Genomic DNA, 21,446 nt, shown 5'->3' with positions numbered 1-21,446 from the left:
GGTTATAAGACAGAGAAAGAAATGTTGAAGATGATTTTGATGTAAGTCTTAAGGACAAAAATATATCAATACATTGAATTTTGGAAGTTAGAAAGCATGGGATTTTTAGAATTTTTGTTTGTCTTGCTTTTCCATGTTTCATACCCTCTTATATCTCTTCTCCTTTGTGGGAGGCCGTTCAGTGTTCTAAAGAGACTAAAACATAGGCTTTGGTATCTGTGACAGACTTGTGGTTGAAATCCCAGCTCTGCTACTTAAGTTACATGAATAGTTAACTTTACCTATCAGAGCTTTAATTTCCTCATTTGTTACTTGGCAATAATAATAACAAACTCATTGGAGCAATATGAAAGTTAAATATAAAGTAACCAACTCATAAAAGATACTCAGACATTAGTCTCTCCCTACTCTCTACCTCCTGTTCCCTACCACCACAGAAGAGAAGGCTTGGAAGTAACATGGTAGTTATCTGTAAATATTTCTATGGCTCTTCCACTAAAGTAGGACTGAACTTTCTCTGAATGGCCCAATAAGTAGAATTAGGATCACTACCTAGAAGTTAGGTGGAAACAGATTTCAGGTCCATATAAGAAAGAATATTTCTAAAGATCAGACATTTTTTTAAAGGGGAAAGGGGAAAATGATTCCCTGGTTGCCTTATCATTAGAGGCATTCAAAAGCATCAGATGAGTGGTTGGAATAGATGACGTTTTAAAAGTAAATTTCCAGTCCTTACATCCTGTGATTCTATGAATTTAAGTAATAAGGCAGACCCAAGTATATATAGAAAATAAGTAATGTAGTTACTTATTTAAATTATTTTGATATTCTAGGCAAAGTGCACAAATATATATGTGAACATTCTGAGGCTGAAAAGTCATTTAGTTTAGTGTGGCTTGTAGTGGATAAAGCAAGGGAGAGAATGGTAATAGGTGAGGCTAAAGAAATAGGTAGGGGTAAGATTGTGAGAAAGCCATGTAGGAAATATTAAGGATTTTGACTTTTCTTAGGGCCGTAGAAAGCTGCTAGGTTTCTTTAAGCAGAGAGTAACAAATCAGATTTTCTTTTATAAAACTATTCTGCTGTGGTATAGATTGGTAAGCTCTAACTTCGTCTACTTGCATACCAAATTTTTTTTTAATGTAGCACATGTATGTGTGTATCTATACACACCAGTACCTTATATGTACTGATATTTCCACAAATTAAAACTTTTAAGGTTGAAATAAAGATGTTATAAACAATTTTTAAATGTCTTGCTAATCGTGGTGACTTCACCCCCAGTATCTTATTACACAATGTAGACTTTGGAGCGTTTTCATTAGTAATAATACAAGGTATAAATCCTTATTTCAAATGGTTTCTTAAGAACTAAAAAAACTTTTGGACTGACTTCACTGTTCATACCTTATAGTATAATTAATAAAGTGCTCATACTAGTAGTAGCAGGATTAGTTCTGCCTTTGTTTGTCTATTATTTGCTAGTGCTTACTTTTTTCACATTATTCTCACTCTGTAGTTTTGCAACAATACTCATTTAAGTCATTTGTTCATTTTGTGAGTTATTTTATTCAAATTAGATGCTGTAATCTGTAAATCCAGTAGATAATCTAGCCATAAATAATGTAGATAATTTATGGATTGTCTGACCTATAAATCTATAAAATTATTAATCCCAAATGGTTTTACAGGTAACTTTATATAACCTTAAGGCAGCAGATAATTCTTATCTTTTACAGACTATTTTAAAGAATAGAAAAGAGAGAAATATTGATATAATCTTTATCAAAACAAGGCACAGATAGCAAAAGAAAGAAAATTTGCAAGCTAGTCTTATTTACAAACCTAGGTACAAAAATTCTAAACAAAATGTTGGCAAATTGAATATAGTAAATTATAAAAACATTATAAATGTTTTTATAATTTATAAATGTTTATGAACATTATAAATGTTTATATAAATTATAAATTATAAAAACATTATAAATCATCTGTGGGGAAGCACAGATGATTCTGCGTTTGAGACACGTTTATGATTTTACACATTACAAAAAAAAAAAAACCATATCATCCTAATAGATACAGAAAAAATTTACAAAAGCTGACACATTTATTATAAAAAATGCTTATCACCCTAAGAATAGATGAGTACTTCTGCTATGAGGGACATCATAACCAAATGATTTAAAGTAATGGACATGACAAAAATTTTCAAGATTTTATGAGAGGTCTTGACTCATGTAACGTGATGAGAACAAAAGAAATATGAAAGTAAGCAATAATAAGTAATAGGTTATAAGGAAAGAATGAGCAAAATTGTGGTTACTTACAAACAGTATGATTGTGTATATAGAAAATATGAAAGAATATCCGTGTAAAGTTTTAGAACTGATGAAAGAGTTCAGAAAAGGTACTACTCACGAGATTAGTATGATAACATCCAATTAGAAAATCCAGTTTTTAAAAAATCTTCTACAATAGCAACAAAAGCAGGAAAAACGTTAAAACACCTAAGAATGAAGCTAATAAACTAAGACCTTATGGAGAACATTATAAAACTTTATTGAAGGTTATAAAAGAAGACTCCCAAAATGAGTGATTAATTTTAAATGAATGGGAAGACTCTAAAAGACAGCAGTTCATCTTTAATGTACTTAATAATTCAGTGTCATTCTAGTCAAAATTCTGATAGGGTTTATTGTGAAAAATGACTTGCCAATCATAAAATTTATGAGCAAAACTTAAAAGAGCCAAGAATTACCAAGTCAAGGTGGTGAGGGACTTCTCTAAAACATACCAAGACTGTATAATAATTCAAACAGGGTGCTATGGGCCATATACAAATCACTAGGACAGATTAGTAAGCCCAGAAGAGATGTCATTGTAAATCACCAGGATGATGGCCTGTTCAGTAAACAGTTCCAGGGCAATTGGTTACCCACTTGGAGGGGGAAAAAATGGATCCCTACCTTACACCGCTCACAAAAGTAATTTTAGTTGGGTTAAAGGGCTAAATGTTAAAAGCAAAACTAAAAGTTAGAAAAGATAAAGGATTATGTCTTAATGAATTTAAAATAAGAATTTCTTAAGATGCAGAAATAACAATCCATGCAATAATTGTGTAAATTTGTACTAAAATGTAAAACTTAAGTGTTATAAACGTCACTGTGAAGAGAGTGAAAATTCAAGTCTCAAATTTGGAGACAGTATTTACAACTGATGTAACTAACAACCATTCAGCTAATCAAACAGAACTACAGCCAATGAGGAAAACATGACACCTTAGAAAAATAGGCAAAAACAGTTATCAGAAGATCACAAAATAACCAAATAAGCAAAGTAAAAGATGCTCAAAAGAATATCCTGCTCAGCTTTCATCCCAATATACGGTTCTTTTATTCTGTCATATAAAAGATGGTAATTCAACCTCTGATTGACAGTAAGTATGTGCAAAAAATCGTTGTTTGACAGCTCTGACAATTAAGCTCCTATCTCTGAAACATCCACCCTTCATTTTATATTTCTTCCATCTGCAATAATTATTTTACTCAATAGTACTGTAAATATTTGTAGAAATTATTGTATCTCCAGACTTCTCTTTCCCATGCTAACCTTTAGGGTTTGGGGGTTTCTTTTCCATCTGCAACAATATGAGAAAATTTATTCCTTTTACTTATTATTAGTGCTGTAAATATTTGTTGAAACTATTTTGTCTGTCTAAACCTCTATTTTCCATGCTAATCTTTATATAGCTTCTCTAATTTTTCTTCATAAATCAGTTTCCATACTTCTCATTTTCCTTGTCCTCTCTTCCACAAACTGTAGACTGACTTAAAATATTGTTACCCTGAGAGATACATTCCTATTTGCCTCTCCATTGTACCTTCTAACCAGGTATTTCAAATATTAGAGAGATTTCTTTGTGCACTTTCATTTCTGCAGATTTGTATAAATACTCTGAGCCTCAGAAACTGGGAGAAAGTAAGTTATGAATTCTTTTGTCCTGGAGCAGTAGCTTAAAAAACAGGTAGAAATAAAATTAGCATAACCAAAAAAAAATTTTTTTTCAATTTTAATCTGAGCCCAAAGTAACAGCTTCTCCTGAATTACAAAGTACAGGAAGAAATTTGCAACTTACGGACCTTTATCATTATCGTGACAACCATGAAGAATTTACCGGTTCTGTACAAAACAAGATCAAATGTGGGCAGAGGTGAAAGAGCAGCGCTCTATTGGCCTTGTTGGTGGTGTTGTCTACCATGAGGTCCAGTGAATATTCTGGTAGAATTTTCATTATAGTAAATTTCTCACTTCGTTGTAATTGTTTCCGTGTTTATCTCCCCACTGTAATCAACCTTTGGGAGCAGGAACCTGTGTATTCACTTTTGTATCCCCAGGGCGTGTATGATATATGACATATTGGATTTACTGGATTAAAAATCTTCACTATTTTCAAATGCTATTGACAACTAAACTGAGAATTGATACTTGATCATTGGATTTATGGGTTTTTAGCAGTGACATTTCTTATTTTAAACATATTGGATGGAAATTATCCTGAAATATCTTTATACTTTCTTAAACAACATATGGAACATTGTGTCATGATGAACATTAATTATTGCACTGACCTGTATTGACTTGACATTTTTAGAATTATTCTCCCTTAAGCTAACTGGCAACAGATTAAGTTAAAAATACTTTTAAGAAATTATTATTTCACATTGCTATCAGTAGGCTTAACTTTGGAAATCATGTCTCCTAGATTGAATAAGATTTTTTTAAAAAATAAATTATGTATGAGACTAATATAAACTAGACTTCAGGTAAATTTTATATTTCATTGAATGAAATATATAAATTTCAGTGATATGTTTAATTGTTATTAAGTATCCTTTGTTGTTGCTGCTGCTGCCATTCTAGTCTGGTTTCTTGGCTGAGATTAAGGTAGGTGACACTGTCAGCTGAGATGTTAAACTATAATTAAAAGAGCAATGTATCATTTTATGATATCACGTATTATAAACTACACTGTTTATAAATGAAGTTTGTTGTTACTCTGTTAGGAAAATACTGAATAGTTTTGTTTTTTTTTAAAGTTCAATTCAGAAGATATTTCCGTATCAACTAATGAAGGCAATAAAATTATCCATCTTGTTTTTCTGTGCTGAACTTTTGTTTTCCAAGGCTGAAGACATATGGAAGAAAATGTTATGTTCCATGCTTGAGAAGATACCATATTTTAGTAAACCTGAAGAATAAAACATATCTAAATGATTCATGTCCCTTCTGATCTAACCTTCTCTGACTCTAGGGATAGATGAAACAGGTGGTTTTTAAAAATTCCAAATCAAGGCCATATCACTCATCTGCTTAAAAACACTTTAAAAAAAAAAAAACACACACACACACACACACACACTTTAATGGCTTTGAATTGTCCTTAGGATAAAGTCTAAAATCCTAAACTCACCAAGATCCAGATCCTACCTATCTATTCAGTCTCATCTTGCACCTTTCTTTAATCTTCATATTGGTTTTCTCTGTTTCTTGAATGTCATATACTCTGGCTTCAGAACATTTGTACATGCTTTTGCCTCTCTGTAGAAGCCACTCTACCCCCTACCCACACCAATTTTTTCTAAATAAATTTTACTTGGTTTTTCTTCAGGTCTCCATTTAAACATCACTTCTCTAAGAAAACCTCCCCCACACCTCCTAAATTGGATGCACACAGACATAACACATGCATTCTTACTAATTACCACCAAAATTGAGTTTCGGTCTCATATTTTCCCCTAACGTCCTGTATTCTTTTGTAGCCTCATCACCCTTGTAATTGTTTCCACCATCTTATTTTGTGCTTTCTGTTTGTCCCATTTGTTAAGCTTTTTTCCCTCCTTTGTTATTTTCTTTTAGATTGCATTTTTTCTTCGCTAATTTTGAAGTTATATACTCTACTGCTATTCTGTTAGTGGTTTCCCTAGAAATTTTTTAATGCTTAGTTAACTCAGCAGTTAATGTAAGGAATTTTCCTTTTTTTTTTTTTTTTTTTTTTGACTGCGTTGGGTCTTCGTTGCTGCACACAGGCTTTCTCTAGTTGCGGCAAGCAGGGGCTACTCTTAGTAGCGGTGCGTGGACTTCTCATTGCAGTGGCTTCTCTCATTGCCGAGCACGGGCTCTAGGCGTGCGGGCTCAGTAGTTGTGGCACTCGGGCTCTAGAGCGCAGGCTCAGTAGTTGTGGCACACGGGCTTAGTTGCTCCACGGCATGTGGGATCTTCCCGGACCAGGGATCGAACCCGTGTCCCCTGCATTGGCAGGCAGATTCTTATCCACTGTGTCACCAGGGAAGTCCTGTAAGGAATATTTTAACTTGTTACCTGCCCTGACACGATAGCCATTTTATCAATGCTTTTGTTCTCTTTTTATGATATCACAATTAAAACATTGTAACTATTTTATATAATCAAGTTTTGTTTAGATTTACATACATGATTACCTTTTTCCTTTGCTCATTATTTGTTCTTATGTCTTGAAGTTTCTTCTGGAATCAGAGATTCCTTTTTTTTTTTTTAACGTCTTTATTGGAGTATAATTGCTTTACAATGGTGTGTTAGTTTCTGCTTTATAACAAAGTGAATCAGCTATACATATACATATATCCCCATATCTCCTCCCTCCTGCGTCTCCCTCCCACCCTCCCTATCCCACCCCTCTAGGTGGTCACAAAGCACCAAGCCCATCTGCCTGTGCTATGCAGCTGCTTCCCACTACCTATCTGTTTTACATTTGGTAGTGTATATATGTCCATGCCACTCTCTCACCTCGTCCCAGCTTACCCTTCCCCCCTCCCCGTGTCCTCAAGTCCATTCTCTACATCTGCGTCTTTATTCCTGTCCTGCCCCTAGGTTCTTCAGAACCATTTTTTTTTTTTTTTTTTTTTTTTTTTAGATTCCATATATATGTATTAGCATATGGTATTAGTTTTTCTCTTTCTGACTTCACTCTGTATGACAGACTCTAGGTCCATCCACCTCACTACAAATAACTCAGTTTTGTTTCTTTTTATGGCTGAGTAATAGTCCATTGTATATATGTGCCACATCTTCTTTATCCATTCATCTGTCGATGGACACTTAGGTTGTTTCCATGTCCTGGCTATTGTAAATAGTGCTGCAGTGAACATTGTGGTACATGACTCTTTTTGAATTATGGTTTTCCCAGGGTATATGCCCAGTAGTGGGATTGCTGGGTCATGATAATTCTACTTTTAGTTTTTTAAGGAACCTCCATACTGTTCTCCGTAGTGGCTGTATCAGTTTACATTCCCATCAACAGTGTAGGAGAGTTCCCTTTTCTCCACACCCTCTCCAGCAGTTATTGTTTGTAGATTTTTTGATGATGGCCATGCTGACCGGTGTGAGTTGATACCTCATTGTAGTTTTGATTTGCATTTCTCTAATGATTAATGATGTTGAGCATCCTTTCATGTGTTTGTTGGCAATCTGTATATCTTCTTTGGAGAAATGTCTATTTAGGTCTTCTGCCCATTTTTGGATTAGGTTGTTTTTTTGATATTGAGCTGCATGAGCTGCTTGTAAATTTTAGAGATTAATCCTTTGTCAGTTGCTTCGTTTGCAGATATTTTCTCCCATTCTGAGGGTTGTCTTTTGGTCTTGTTTATGGTTTCCTTTGCTGAGCAAAAGCTTTTGAGTTTCATTAGGTCCCATTTGTTTATTTTTGTTTTTATTTCCATTTCTCTAGGAGGTGGGTCAAAAAGGATCTTGCTGTGATTTATGTCATAGAGTGTTCTGCCTATGTCTTCCTCTAAGAGTTTGATAGTGTCTGGCCTTACATTTAGGTCTTTAATCCATTTTGAGTTTATTTTTGTGTATGGTGTTAGGGAGTGTTCTAATTTTGTTCTTTTACATGTAGCTGTCCAGTTTTCCCAGCACCACTTATTGAAGAGGCTGTCTTTTCTCCACTGTATGTTTTTGCCTCCTTTATCAAAAATAAGGTGACCATATGTGCGTGGGTTTATCTCTGGGCTTTCTGTCCTGTTCCATTGATCTATATTTCTGTTTTTGTGCCAGTACCATACTGTCTTGATTACTGAAGCTTTGTAGTACAGTCTGAAGTCCAGGAGCCTGATTCCTCCAGCTCCATTTTTCTTTCTCAAGATTGCTTTGGCTATTCGGGGTCTTTTATGTTTCCATACAGATTGTGAAATTTTTTGTTCTAGTTCTGTGAAAAATGCCAGTGGTAGTTTGATAGGGATTGCACTGAATCTGTAGATTGCTTTGGGTCGAGTCATTTTCACAGTGTTGATTCTTCCAATCCAAGAACATGGTATATTTCTCCATCTGTTTGTATCATCTTTAATTTCTTTCATCAGTGTCTTACAGTTTCCTGCATACAGTTCTTTTGTCTCCTTAGGTAGGTTTATTCCTAGATATTTTATTCTTTTTGTTGCAGTGGTAAATGGGAGTGTTTCCTTAATTTCTCTTTCAGAGTTTTTATCATTAGTGTATAGGAATGCAAGAGATTTCTGTGCATTAATTTTGTATCCTGCTACTTTACCAGATTCATTGATTAGCTCTAGTAGTTTTCTGATAGCATCTTTAGGATTCTCTATGTATAGTATCATGTCATCTGCAGACAGTGACAGCTTTACTTCTTCTTTTCCAGTTTGGATTCCTTTTTTATCTTTTTCTTCTCTGATTTCTGTGGCTAAAACTTCCAAAACTATGTTGAATTATAGTGGTGAGAGTGGACAACCTTGTCTTGTTCCTGATTTTAGAGGAAATGGTTTCAGTTTTTCACCATTGAGAACGATGTTGGCTGTGGGTTTGTCATATATGGCCTTTATTATGTTGAAGTAAGTTCCCTCTATGCCTACTTTCTGGAGGGTTTTTATCATAAATGGGTGTTGAATTTTGTCAAAAGCTTTTTCTGCATCTATTGAGATGATCATATGGTTTTTCTCCTTCAATTTGTTAATATGGTTTATCACATTGATTGATTTGTGTATATTTGAAGAATCCTGGCATTCCTGGGAGAAACCCTGCTTGATCATGGTGTTTGATCCTTTTAATATGCTGTTGGATTCTGTTTGCTAGTGTTTTGTTGAGAATTTGTGCATCTGTGTTCTTCAGTGATATTGGCCTGTAGTTTTCTTTCTTTGTGACATCTTTGTCTGGTTTTGGTATCTGGGTGATGGTGGCCTCGTAGAATGAGTTTGGGAGTGTTCCTCCCTCTGGTATATTTTGGAAGAGTTTGAGAAGGATAGGTGTTAGCTCTTCTCTAAATGTTTGATAGAATTCACCTGTGAAGCCATCTGGTCCTGGGCTTTTGTTTGTTGGAAAATTTTTAATCACAGTCTCAATTTCAGTGCTTGTGATTGGTCTGTTTATATTTTCTATTTCTTCCTGGTTCAGTCTTGGAAGGTTGTGCTTTTCTAAGAATTTGTCCATTTCTTCCAGGTTGTCCTTTTTATTTCCCTTTCTCTTCTTTGTTCGCACAGCTCCCGGGGTTCAGCTTTGGATTTGGCCCCGCCTCTGCATGTAGGTCGCCTGAGGGCGTCTGTTCTTCACTCAGACAGGATGGGGTTAAAGTAGTAGCTGATTAGGGGGCTCTGGCTCACTCAGGCTGGGGGGAGGGAGGGGTACGGAATGCGGGGTGAGCCTGCGGCTGCAGAGGCCAGCATGACGTTGCAACAGCCTGGGGCGTGCGTTCCCTGTGTTCTCCTGGCGAAGTTGTCCCTGGATCACGGGACCTTGGCAGTGGCGGGCTGCACAGGCTCCAGAGATCCTTTTAATAAAGGTCTACTGGTAGTAAACCTTCGGGATTATTTTTTCAGTTTCTTATTCTTTTTTTTTAACCTTGATCTTCAAAGAGATTTTTCTTCTGGGTACACAAGTCTAAGCTGACAATTATTATTTTCTTAGCACTGCTACCATGATAGTGTCTTGGCTTCTATTTTTGCTATAACCACCCAACAAATAGTCTTTTCTTTGTAGGTATTCTTTACACACTTTTTTTTTAGCATCTCTCTCTCACTTTTCTCTCTCTGTTTTGTTTATGCTTTTTTGCAGGTTGTCCTGGATATGTTTGGGTATAGATTTCTTTATTTTTTTTTCTTTTTATTTGTTTATTTATTTATTTATTTTTTGGCTGCATTGGGTCTTCATTGCTGCATGCGGGCTTCCTCTAGTTGCGGTGGGCGGGGGCTACTCTTCATTGTGGTGCATGGGCTTCTCATCATGGTGGCTTCTCTTTTTGCAGAGCACGGGCTCTAGGTGCGTGGGCTTCGGTAGTTGTGGCATGCAGGCTTAGTAGTTGTGGCTCGTGGGCTCTAGAGTGCAGGCTTAGTAGTTGTGGCGCATGGGCTTAGTTGCTCCGCGGCATGTGGGATCTTCCCAGACCAGGGCTTATACTCATGTCCCTTGCATTAGCAGGCAGATTCTTAACCACTGTGCCACCAGGGAAGTCCCAGGTATAGATTTCTTTTCTTCATTCTGCTTGGAAGTCCTATCATTTCTAAAACCGAGGACAAATTTCTTTCATCAATTGTGATTTTTCAACTATTATCTTCTCAATATAATGCAGCTCCCATTTTATCTCTTGTCAAAATTTACTGAGACATATTTTGGATCCTCTCATTCTATCCTTCATATCTCTTATCTTCTCTTTCATATCTTCCACCTCTTTGTCCCTTTGTGTTATATCCTGATTACTTAATTTAGAACTATCTCCAATTCACTGATTCCCTCTTGAGCTATTCTAATCACTGTTTAACCTTTGTCTTGAGTTTCTAATTTGTTATTATTTTTCCATTTCCAGAAGTTATTTGTTACTGTTTTGAAATATGCCTGTCAGCGTGCCCCTAATTTTACAAAAAGAATCAATAAGCAAGATATCAAGAGTGATTTGAGAGGATCATTTTAGGTAAGGTGGTCAGGAAAGCCTCCCTGAAGAAGTGAGTTTGAACAGAGAATTGAATAATGAGAAGAAGTCCTCCACATGAAGATCTGAGGGCAGGGCATTCCAGGCAGAAGAAATATCAAAAACAGAGAAAAAAATATCAGAAATCAAAGAAGGCAGGAGCAAATCAGGTATGTTTGAGGAACTGTATGAAGATTGTCTCAGTCACTTAAAAATCAAGAGACTAGTCAAAGCTTTTCCCTAAAGTCAGATTATAGAGTGTCAAGAAATATAATTGTTATGGTATATTTAAGCTGGATTTTTCTCTTTTCTGTTTTGTAAAGAATATCACAAAAAGCCATGCACTTTAAATTCAGAAGTTCTATAAATAAATGTTATTTGCCATGTAACTGTCACTTGACTAACCTAGTTAGCTGTATGAAGTATAAAAAGAAAAAGAAATCAATTTCTTTATAGCCATTACATTTTTCCTGAATATTTGTTAGAGTTTGATATAAAATTGGCCACTCTATCACCACATGGTTTCCAGGTGATAATTCACTGAGTTTTTGTTTCCCTTATAATTTTTTTCATGTATTTTCCCTCCAAATACAGCTTTCATAATATGTACCTTAACTTTGAAGTTATCAGTGTGCCAAAATGGGGTTCAAAATAACAGCTTGAATAAAGTAAAGCTGATATTACTTCTATATTTAAATCTTCCTCTTAGTTTTCTATTACATGAAGAACAAAATTTAAGTTTTCTTTCCATGACCTACATGGCTTTGCTAAGACCTTGTCCCTGTCTACCCCTCTGGACTTACTCCTTTTCCTCTCTTCCTGGCTTAGTATGTGCAAGTCACACTATCTGTCTATTTCTGACACATTCTAAGCTTACTTCACTTCTGAACCTTCACTCTTGCTGATGGCTTTCTTGGATTACTCTGCCTTTAGATCTTCTTCTTTCTCTGGCTTGGCCCTCTTCATCATTTATATCTTAGCTAGAATATCAGCTTAACAATAAGAGAATAATAAATTCCAGTGTATAAAAATAACTTCTGGGTGATAAAGAAGAAAGCACCATTAGAAAAATCCGAAGAGAAATAGTAGTCTATGAAAAAATATTTATAATTTATATTACAAAGTAAAGGACTAATACTCTAATGCATTAAGAGTTTCAAAAAATTGAGAAGTGAAAGATATACCACTGATAGAAAAATGAGCATTGTTTTACTGTCAGTTCATAGAAGAAGAGGTTTTAAAAGCCTTTAAACATAGGGAAACACACTTATAAACTCATAGGAAATGCAGTCATATATGGTTCACACCTATCAGACTGATAAGAATTCAAGTTTAACAACATAATCTTTCTGGTGAGACTGTGAAGAAACAGGCACTCTCTAGTATTCTCATTACTAGGGGAATACAAACTGGTAGAATCCTTATGGAGGGGAATTGACAATACGTGTTAAAATTATATATGCATTTACTCTTTGACCCAGAAATCTCACTTCAAGGAATTGAGCCTATAATTACACTTACACAAATATCGATGATATACACTCAAGGTTATTCATTGGGCGGCATTACTTATAATAGCAAGGGATTAGAAGTAACCCAAATGGTTAACTAAATTATTGTACATCCACACAGTGGAAAACTGAGCATTTGAATAAAAAGGGTGAGAAAGATCCCTTTTTAGTGACATTTTCAAGTTTTAGGAGATAAAAGCAAGATGCAGAACAGTATATATATGTTCTCTTTTTGTATAAACAAAGCAGGAAAGATAAAACCTATAAGGGAATGAAGTAAATGAGGCGGAGGAGGCAGGATAGAAGTGTTGTGAATGGACCTTGTTATGTAGTTTTATATAAATGTTCAGATCCCAAAGAATAAGCATTTTTTAAAGTTAAAGCAATCCCTAAAATTTGAAAAAGAATGTAACAAATGAGCATAGCTGCATCAAGTTAGTAATATATTAACACTGAGAAAAGAATGATGTCAGGTGACTTTACCCAGTATTTTGACTATACATTCTTGGTGGAATATATTTTAAGGACAAAGGAGTGCTTCAAAGAAATTCTAAACTTCTTTTAGTAATATTAGTAATAATATTGCCATTGTTATTTTGGATCTCTAGGATAAATCAAATATATAATCATGTTAACATTGTTTTGGGAAACCAAGATTTTCAGGGTAAGAGAAGAAACAAACAAGTGTAAAATCAAAGTAAACGCCCTGTAATATTACATATGTGTAGATTGGAAATGTCACTGCAAACTCATGATTTTTTTTTCTTTTCAAAAATGTGCATTTCTTAGTCTGACCACTGAAATATTCTAAAAGCAATAACACGACAGCTCAGTGGCCTTGAATTTAGACCAAGATTGTGGTCTTCTAAACATTATTTTCCCTTAAAGGGAAATAGGCTTCTTTGGAATCCAGGTCTGGATCAGAAAATGTATAAGATGAGCCTGGAACGTCTTGTGCCGGCAAGCAAGGACGTGCCAAAGACTAATTTGTCAACCAAATACAGGAGGCAACGTTAAGGGTTCCCCATTGGCCAAATAAGAGAACATTTAAGCATCAAAAGGAAGAACAGTTTCAACTGAAACATGTTGAATGTTTTAAAATCCATTAGTTCATGATAATCCAAAAAAAAAAAACACAAGGTGCCCCTCAAAGTCATTAGTCTACACTGGAGAAGCATAGCATACCAAACTCCTTACTTTGAAAATGAGCAATTAGAGGAAAGAGTTAAGCATTTATTTTGCTTTGCTTTTACAAATTGTATTTCAGGACAACCAAATAGCCTTTTGAGGAAGATTCTTAAAGAAGAATTTCAGTTAATAAATATGGCAGACACGACAGACTTAAAATATTATTATTTTGCAATGCCTAGTAAGATAACTGAATCAAACATTATCAGAAGATAAAACTATTAGAGGAGAGGTTGCTTGGGGAACTTTACAATGGAGAGGTCAGGCTGTTGTCATCAGAATACACTGATCACTTAAGCATCATTAGAAATAGACTTTATACATCACTCGTGAACTATTCCTGCCAGAAACGTTGAACATGAATCTAAGCAATTTTTTAGGTCAGTGGTTCTCAAATGTGGTCCAGGAAGCCCTCAGTGTCTCTGAAACTCTTTCAGGGGATACACCAGGTCAAAACTAATAATAACATATTATTTGCCCTTTTCACTCTCATTCTCTCACAAGTGTGTAGTGGAGTCAGTCAGAGGCTGAAGTATGATTTCTGAACACATTGAATACAGAAGCATATATGAGAATCCAGCTGTCTCCTATTAAACTAGAAGCTAGGCATTTAAAAGATTTGCAAAATTATTTTTTAAAGTTCTCACTTTATTTTGACAATGTTATTTTTCATTAAAATGTTTTGATAAACATTAACATTTATAGAGTTATCAATTACAAATATTTAAAGTTTTTAATTAGTTTAATTTATAATATGGTAAATATTATAACTCACCTAAACAAAAGTTCTTTGAGGTCCACAGTAATTTTTTTTTTTTTTTTAATTTATTTATGGCTGTGTTGGGTCTTCGTTTCTGTGCGAGGGCTTTCTCCAGTTGTGGCAAGCGGGGGCCACTCCTCATCGCGGTGCGCGGGCCTCTCACCGTCGCGGCCTCTCCCATTGCGGAGCACAGGCTCCAGACGCGCAAGCTCAGCAGTTGTGGCACACGGGCCCAGCTGCTCCACGGCATGTGGGATCTTCCCAGACCAGGGCTCGAACCCATGTCCCCTGCACTGGCAGGCAGATTCCCAACCACTGCGCCACCAGGGAAGCCCCACAGTAATTTTTAAGAGTGAAGAGATCGTTGAGAACCAAAAGTTTGAGGACCATTTGCTTTAGAGCAAAGTAAACGACACCATAGGAGAGTAAAAAGAACAAACCATAACGTAAGACATTCTCTAGTAGAACTGATGACCTGGCCTCTTCAAAAAGTCAGTGTCATTATTTTAAACAATGAGGGAAAGGGCTGCTATAAATTTTAAGAGACATAGCCATCAAGAATAACACAGACAAATTAGCTCCTAATTTGAACATACAAACTGTAAAAAGACATTTTGGACTCACTAGAGGAAATTCAGTACAAACTAAGTATTAGGTGATAACAAGGAATTTTTATAGTTATGTATAAAAATGTTCATATGTTTAAAGATGCATAAGAATATAGAAATGATGTGACAGCTGGAATTAACTTTAAAATACTTAAGTAGATAGAGATAAATAGAGCAAGTGTAGCAAAAATTTAGGTAATTGTATAAACTGAAGAGTGGATAGAAGGAATCATTCTATATTTTTGCATTTTTGAAAGGTATCTCAATTAAATTTCTTTTTTAAGAAAGAGCAAGTCATCTTCCCAGAGGCTTTAACTGATCATTTATTCCAACATAGTAACCTCTTCCCACCTGCCATTGTTATTATTCTTTTCTGTCACTGTGTTTTATTTTCATTGTAAGGCCTTACCACCTTGTGAAATTAATATTTTATTGACTTTTCTCTGTTCTACTAGAATGTAAATTACATGAGAGCAGGAACATTTTCTGTTTTGCTCCCTACTGTTTCCTTTGTGCCGTTTAGAAAAATGACTGGCATATTATAACCATGCAATAAATATTAATCAAATGAATGAACTGTAAAGCTATGCATTGATCTTATATTTATCCACCCAGAAGTAACTGCTTCGGTTTTCAATCCTTCCAAATCATTTTCTGGAAAAACATACTCAACACACACACACTTACACAGTCTCACTCTCTCTTCCCAGAGCTCATTCCCACAAATTATTCATTATATAATCCTCTATAAGTTGTATTTTTAAAATATTTTTAAACATCCATATGTTACTGTTTTTCTACAGATCCATTTTAATACTTAAATTGATCTACTTAGCTGAATAGTATTCAATTTTCTGGAAGGATCACATTATACTTAATTCTGTGTCTTCAGATATATAAGTGAACATGCTCGAGCTGAGATTTTGCAGTCTTAATTTTCACCTTAGGACATATTCCTAGAAGTGAAATTGCTGCATAAAACAACATGCATAAAGCTGTTAGAAGTCAAGATAGTGGAGGTAGGTGTAAGTTAGTGACCAGAGGAGATATGATGGGGGGCTTCTGGGTTGATGGTGGTGATCCAGGTGCTGTTTACATCGAAATGTTCAGTTTGTGAAAATTCATTAAATTGTGTAGTTAGGTTCATTCTTGTTATGAATGTTGTATTTCAATAAAAAGATTTTTAAAACTCATAAATCACTTTTAGCTGAGCATGTTAAGGGCTAGCAAATCTAAAGTCTTCCAATATGATGTTGTAATAAGTATACATCCCACATTTTAAATGTTTGGTTGAAACTTAAACTTACAGAATACACAGTATAATACATGGGATAAAAAAGAGAGTGTGTTTTTAAAAATATTTTTCAAGGTATTGACTTGAAGCCTTTTGAAACCTTGCTTTAGTTCAGTATTTGTAGGAATAACTGAAGAAAGAAAAAAAGAACTGCAATGAAATTCTAAAATGGCATATGGTGGAAGTGCTGAAACCTTGTTTAATTTTACCAGTAATATTTCCTAATTAAATTTAGTATTATTAATTTTTACATCCTAATTTACTATAAGCACTTCACTCTGATTTATTTTGTCCCTTGTCGTTATTAGTAAATAGTAGGTGAGTGAATTCTATGGGATTTCAGCTATGTATGCACTAAATAAAAACACATCGAGAAAGCAATAACTCTTCCCTTTTAAAAAAGTGTTTGATGTGCAGAGGAAGGCAAATGAAGGAAGGAAAAACCAATGTTAAAGCTTAATTGATGTGCTACTCTGATATTATTTCCTCCATGACCCTGAAACTTTAACTCAGTGGTTAAACAAGTAACAAAAACAATTTTAAAATAAAATTTGGATAAACCCAAGTGATTGCTTTTACACTTTGGTATTATTTTGTTAATAAGTTTGTGGGGTTTCTTCATGAATATATGCTCATTTTGGCAAACTTGGGGAAAGCAGAAAATTAGCGAGATTATATTAAGTGTGTATTTTATATATATTTGTGCTTATCAGTAATACTGAAATCTTTGGTATATCTTTGTATATAAAACCACTTAAATGTTAAATACTATTTTCTTAAGACAGATGCCTAGAGGAGTGTGAACATTTTTAAGGTTTTTGATAGCATATTACTAGATTATTTAGAAAAGCATTTGTTCCTAAACTGGTAATGTGTGATGGTGGCAAATTTATTGCGTCATTACCAACATTGTAACTTGACTTTTTAACACATTACACAGATTAGAATTGTAGTTGAATACAGAGTCTGGAATAACTGCCTGAGTTTGAATGGCATTTCACTACTTACAGTTATCTTGGGCAAGATAATTAAAACCTCTTTTGCTTTCAGTTTTATCATTAAAAATTGCAAATAAATAAAACCTATTTATATATTGAGTTGTGTGAGCCGTAAGTGGGGTTAAGACATATAATGCTCTTAGAGTGGTGTTCTGCACACTATAAAAATGTTATGGTTTTATATATTTAGATTTTTATATAAGCTCTGTTTTCTAGAAATCAGTTAAATATAAATGATTAATATTTGAAATCAGGGGAATCTCCTAGAGAGTACAGTAGGGAAAAACAAGAGCTGAAGGCTGACTAGAACAATACAGTGAGGGGCTAAAAGACAGGAAGACCCATTTAAGGAGAGAGATAAGAGGTGATCAGAGACAAAGTAGAAATAGTATTAAAGTATTTATCAAAACTGTTAACATAGGTTTGCATCAAACCATGAAATGTTACATTGCATTGATTTGGATGAAAGTTTTATTGCTAGTGATTAGTGTTATTATGAAATTTAATTTGGAATATTTTCCCCTTGTCCAAACAACAAAATGTATGTGATATTTTGTCATTAAAATTCACTTGCCTTCATGTACTGAATCTTACTGATATTTCATCTTTAATATTGATGATAGGTAATGTGTTTTTGAAGGTCTTTTAACTCATGTCCATACTCAGGTATGGACTGAGCTTGATGAATTTGTCTTGTATAGCAACCGGAGACCAATAATATTGTGAGGAGTTAATAAATATGTTTTTAATATATTTAATATTCATATTTAATTTAGTGGTTAGTGATCATCAACTTGACATTTCTAAAGAAAAATCTGTTATTATTAGAGCCTAACGAATATAGAAATTGATGATTAAAAATCATTCTCAGCCTCTTTAACTGAACTGGAGTTTCTCTTTGTGTGAAGCTAACTTCTCTCCCATATAGATATCAACTTTTTGACTGTGCTGCCATTTTCTGACTAGCTGAACAAAGTTCATTTATTTCATGATTATTTTGTCAGTCAGGGTCTGCTGTATGCAGTGCTGTATGCTTAGGATTGATGTGACAGAATTGAGCAAGTCATTGATGAGTCAGTGAATTGGTCTTTATTGAGGTACTATTGCTTTCAGGCCCTTGCTTAGAAGTGAGTCTTGTGAGAAAATCAGCTAAGTAAGTATACTTAATTAGATATAAATCGTAAATAGATTCTAAACATAGTTACTAAATCCCCACAGTACTATTGGGCTTCAGGTGCTAAACTAGGCAAATTATAATAACACATCATAAATACAGTATAGAAGAATACGAGGGTGCTATGGGAATGTGAAAGAAGGCTGGGGAAAAATTAGGAAAACTTTCTTTGAGGGGATGATCCGGAAGGATGTGTTAAAGTTAGCCAGGCCAAGAGAGCATAGAGCATACTTTGAAGAATGGACAGAGACAGGTAAGAGATGAGAAAGAATGGTGTCCTTGGAGGAGTGAAAGACAATTCTGTATTATGAGGGTTGTATTTGTCTGCTTTTAATAGATTCTTCATCAGGAATTTACAGGAGAATACAGAGCTGAGAATAATTTGTAAACAGAAATCCAAATCTTGGTTTTGGAATGCAAATTCTCAAAAAAATTAACCCAATAAAATGTTGATACTCAAGAAATTGCTTAATTTGGTCATGGTTTCAATTTTCCAAACACCAGTCCATTTTTAAAGTTATCTGGTAGTGTCATGTAGACAATTACCTGACCTTGTTGCTAGATTACATCAGCCTCTCTTTAATTCTATACCTTTTGCACTAGTGTTTGCTGAGAAATAATTAAATCGTGTTGTTAATGCTCAGTCTACAACCAGTATATGGAAACAATCTGTTTTTATTATTTGGAAAATTTTCTTATATACAGCAAAATGCAGTGTAATAATCATGTTCCTGCCACCCAGAACTAATAAATGTGTTATTTGATCATATTTGCTTCTAATATGTTTTCTCTTGAGGAACTATCACATCCTTTTGTTTATCCTTGAAAGCAACCTCTGACAATACCTATTTATGCATCTCTAAGCAAAATAGTTTTATGTGCTTTAGAGATTCACATAAATGCATACCAAATGCATTCATGTTCATTTACTCCTGCAACTTGCTCTTCTTACTCATCGGATTAGCAAAAATTAAAAATCTCAACAACACCAAGTGTTGTCAAGGTTATGGAAAAAAATTTTAGTAATATCTACAGAAGTTCAAAATGTATACCCTTCTGTCCAGCACTTACACTCCTAGGTGTGCATCTTAGAAAAATTCTTATACGTGAACACAAGAAAACATTTAGAAGGATTTTCGCTTCAGAATTGTTTGTAATAGTGAAAAACTAAAACAGCCTAAGTACCTACCAATAGGTGAATGGTAAATAAATTTCAGTCTCTCTTTCTGTCTTCTACTTATTTTTCTGTTGCCCTGAAGCATTTAGCATGGTAAGTGCTTACTTTTTATCCATCAAGTTAATTATTAGTACTTTGAAAATGTATACACACAAAACAATCTAGTTATGATGTGATATCTCCATTGTGAAGAAGTGATGCTGATAGATGCAAATCAGCAGCAGGGGCAAGAAAATGCCCTTTTTTGCCATTTCTGATTTTTTCTTTTTCTTAATCCTAGTTCCCAAGCTATTTCTCCCCTTCTCTTACTGTTTTTGTTTTTTCTATTTCAGATAATCCTAGGGGTTACTCTTTATGATTTTTCTAGCTCTTGAGCCACAGCCTTTATGATGGAAAAAGGAATCATGATACCAGCAAAATACTTTAATATAGGTGACAAAACCACTAACAAAAAGTGAGATTTTTTTGTAGATAACATGGGCAGCCTAGGTATGGAGAATGGGTTTTGGAAAAAAGATAAAAGCATTTCTCACCTGGGCCACTGTTTAGAGTTCCTGAAGAAGAAGAATCAGGAATATAGGCCTGATTTGGGTAGTTCTCTTAAAGATGGAACAGGGCTTAAGTCTAGCTCATCCTCAAGACTGAAATTAGCTATCAAGCCATCAATCAAGGAGTGGTCCAAAAAGGACAAGAATACCTTTACTGTCCTAGCTAGGGAGCTACAGCCTAGTTTGCATAGTTAATGTAAAGGAGAGAGAGAAGGAGTTCTCTGCACCTCCTTATTTATGGTTTGTGGAGTAGTTAACCTGAAATCGACCATATCAAAAGTCTAAAATTTAGAACTGGAGAAATTCATTAATTTATTCTGTAACATTGACAAGGAATAACACACTTATGAAGAGTGTATTTTATATGCTATAAACTACATAAAACGAGCAGAATCAAAACGAGTGAATTCAGTGATAAATCTGAATATGGACTAGGTAGTAATGACTTCTGAAGATGGTCTTATAAGACCTTAAAATAGTAAAATTTTAAGTGCTGAAGAAGAGAAATGAGATAGTAAAGGAGAAGACAACATTCATTTCTCTATTTTAGTAGGCTATAGCACTCTACTTTTGTTTATGAAATACAAATGAGTAAGTCAGGATTCCTGACCTTGAGGAATTCAGTCTCATGGAAGAAAAAGATACGTAAATCAAAAACTGCATGAGAGTGTCGTAAGTGTTATAGGATGCTGTTGACAAGGTGAACACTAAGATTCTACTTGGGGGGATCTGGGTCTTTAAAGATGAGACGTTTGGCAAGTTGAAAAGTGGAAAGAGCATTCTAGGCAGAGGGAACCAGGCCCTGCAGTTTGAGAGACCTGACACCACATAGCATGTTTGAGGAACTGCAAGTGGTTTAGATACACAGGAAGTGTGATGGTTGAGATGAGTTGTTGACTAAGCCTAAGATTGGGCTGGATGGATAAACTGGGGCAAGATACTTCATTTAATAATTTTTTAAGGTAGTTATGTACCATGTACTTTGTTTGTCCAGTCTCCCTTTTTACCCTTTCAATCTAGGCATTCTAACCTCTAGCAATAACTGAATTCCTTCCAGTTCCTCTCAGTTCTTCTCAGCAAATATTTACTGAACACTTATTATGTGCCAGCCACTATTGTAGGCAGTGGGGATACATCAGTAAATAAAATAGACATGATCTCTGCCTTCACATAGCTTATAGTCTGGTGGCTAACACTAGTAAGTCAATAAGCAACTAGAATATAGCCTGCTAAATGCTAAATA

The 21,446-nt window shown here is 34.7% G+C and overlaps 1 protein-coding gene across 7 annotated transcripts in view; it reads left to right on the top strand.

The window, feature by feature from the left end:
• LCORL (ligand dependent nuclear receptor corepressor like) overlaps positions 1 to 21,446 on the top strand; it is a 175,858-nt gene that overhangs the window by 121,668 nt on the left and 32,744 nt on the right. The window contains exon 6 of one of the 7 annotated variants that reach the window (XM_061191264.1): positions 10,844 to 10,908. The exons of 5 other annotated variants lie outside the window; for them this stretch is intronic. In XM_061191264.1, coding sequence (XP_061047247.1) covers positions 10,844 to 10,890 — 47 coding nt within the window. In that variant the 3' untranslated portion in view covers positions 10,891 to 10,908. Of the gene's footprint in view, positions 1 to 5,099; positions 5,158 to 10,843; positions 10,909 to 21,446 lie in introns of those variants that run through there. One more of the 7 variants, XM_061191265.1, reaches the window with a different exon arrangement.

This window comes from Eubalaena glacialis, chromosome 5 (assembly GCF_028564815.1).
Source record: "Eubalaena glacialis isolate mEubGla1 chromosome 5, mEubGla1.1.hap2.+ XY, whole genome shotgun sequence".
Lineage (NCBI taxonomy): Eukaryota > Metazoa > Chordata > Mammalia > Artiodactyla > Balaenidae > Eubalaena > Eubalaena glacialis.
This window is presented reverse-complemented; position numbering and strand designations above follow the sequence as displayed.